The sequence below is a fragment of the Canis lupus genome, chromosome 16, assembly GCF_003254725.2.
Source record: "Canis lupus dingo isolate Sandy chromosome 16, ASM325472v2, whole genome shotgun sequence".
In the NCBI taxonomy this organism is placed as follows: Eukaryota; Metazoa; Chordata; class Mammalia; order Carnivora; family Canidae; genus Canis; species Canis lupus.
In genome coordinates, this window is record NC_064258.1 from 5,706,705 (window position 1) to 5,708,327 (window position 1,623).

The 1,623-nt window shown below is 46.4% G+C and overlaps 1 protein-coding gene across 1 annotated transcript; it reads right to left on the reverse strand.

Annotated features, from left to right (window-relative positions):
- Positions 1-473: 473 nt before the first annotated feature.
- On the reverse strand, positions 474-1,406 carry LOC125752662 (olfactory receptor 2A5-like). The gene has a single exon (XM_049095029.1). The coding sequence runs from the start codon at positions 1,404-1,406 to the stop codon at positions 474-476; it is 933 nt and encodes a 310-aa protein (XP_048950986.1).
- Between the last annotated feature and the right edge of the window lie 217 nt (positions 1,407-1,623).

Consider the following 1,623-nt stretch of genomic DNA (forward strand, 5'->3'; position numbering starts at 1 on the left):
TTCAGCCTCCCGACCAACCTGGTGTCATTCCTATGTGGCGCTGGCCTCCTTCCAGGACCTGTGAGGACAACAAACTTTGTGTTTCCCTGCCTGTGTCTCCTTTTGTGGTCATTCCTGACTCACCATTGCATTTAAAAACATACAACTCACTTGGTCTGTGACTTGCATTTCTTGTTTCTTCATAGTAACTTTCATTATCAGAAGGATTTAATTTGAAAAAGCCTAATCTTTATCAAGTCTTCCAATTATGTGTCTTGTGTTTTTTCCAGAGAACGAAGAATCTTTGCATACCCACAGGCATGAAGGTATTCATCTTTTTTATTTGCTAAAGTCTCTATGGTTTCAGTTTGAATGCTTAGGTCTAAAATAGTCTATTTTAACGTGGCATCTATTATACTGTAAGGTGAAAAATGCCACCTATCATATTTCATGGGGAGCAAAGTATCCCCAACCATGTTGATTTTCCCCATCCCTCATATATGCCTATGCCTGTATAAGGCTCTCCTCAGGGCACCCTTCACCTCTGTGTTCCTCAGACTGTAGATCAGTGGGTTCAGCATAGGGTTGAAAAGGCTATAAAACAGGGAAAGGATCTTCTGCTGCTCCTCTGGGTGGTTGGATTTGGGGGCCATGTACATGACAATGGCGCTGCCAAAGTAGAGCCCCACCACGCAGAGGTGGGAGGAGCAGGTGGAGAAGGCCTTTCTGCGGCCTTCCCCAGACTGGATCCTCAGGATGGCAAACAGGATGCATGAGTAGGACACCAGCACCAAGCAGAGAGGCCCCACTAAGATAAACACACAGGTCCCAAAGATGACCACTTGGTTGAGCCTAGTGTCAGCACAGGCCAGCTTGAGGACAGATAAGATTTCACAGAAGAAGTGGTTGATTTCATGAGGCCCACAGAAGGGCAGCCTCAGGATGAGAATTAAATGGACGAGGGCCAAGAGGAAGCTAAACACCCAAGAAGTGACAGCCAGGACCATGCACAGTCTCCAGCTCATGATAACAGTGTACTGGAGGGGGTGGCAGATGGCCACGTACCTGTCATAGGACATCACCACCAAAACCAGGCACTCTGTAGCAGCAAAACCCAGGTACAGAAATGTCTGCATTACGCAGGGAACAAAAGAGATGGTTCTCTTCTGATTCACTAAGTTTACCAACATCTTGGGGACATTGTTGGAGGCATAGGACATGTCGATGACAGCCAGGTGTGAGAGGAAGAAGTACATGGGGGTGTGCAGTCTCAGGTCCAGACGGATGAGTCCCAAGATCACGCCATTTGCCAGCAGACTGAAGATATACAAGAGGGAGAAGATCCAGAAGAGGAGCACTTCCATCTCTGCACTGAGCTGGAACCCCACCAAGACAAATTCTGTGACCCATGACTGGTTGCTTCCCATTTCCTAATGACAGATTTTCAAGGACTGAAATGTGACAAAAGGTCAGAGCTGGGCGATCGACAAAAATTGGAGTTACTTATCTCAACATAGGCTTGCAGAAGGGTTGTATCCTTGTCCTTATTTGCCAACTGCCTTACTCCCCCAAACTGCTAACCTTCTTGATTTGAACTTGTAATATGAAAGTGTAAACTCACAGAAAAGGGTCAAGAGTTATGCA

Coding starts and splice junctions, on each gene's coding strand:
- LOC125752662 (XM_049095029.1), bottom strand. CDS start 1,406: ATGGGAAGCAACCAGTCATGGGTCACAGAATTTGTCTTGGTGGGGTTC.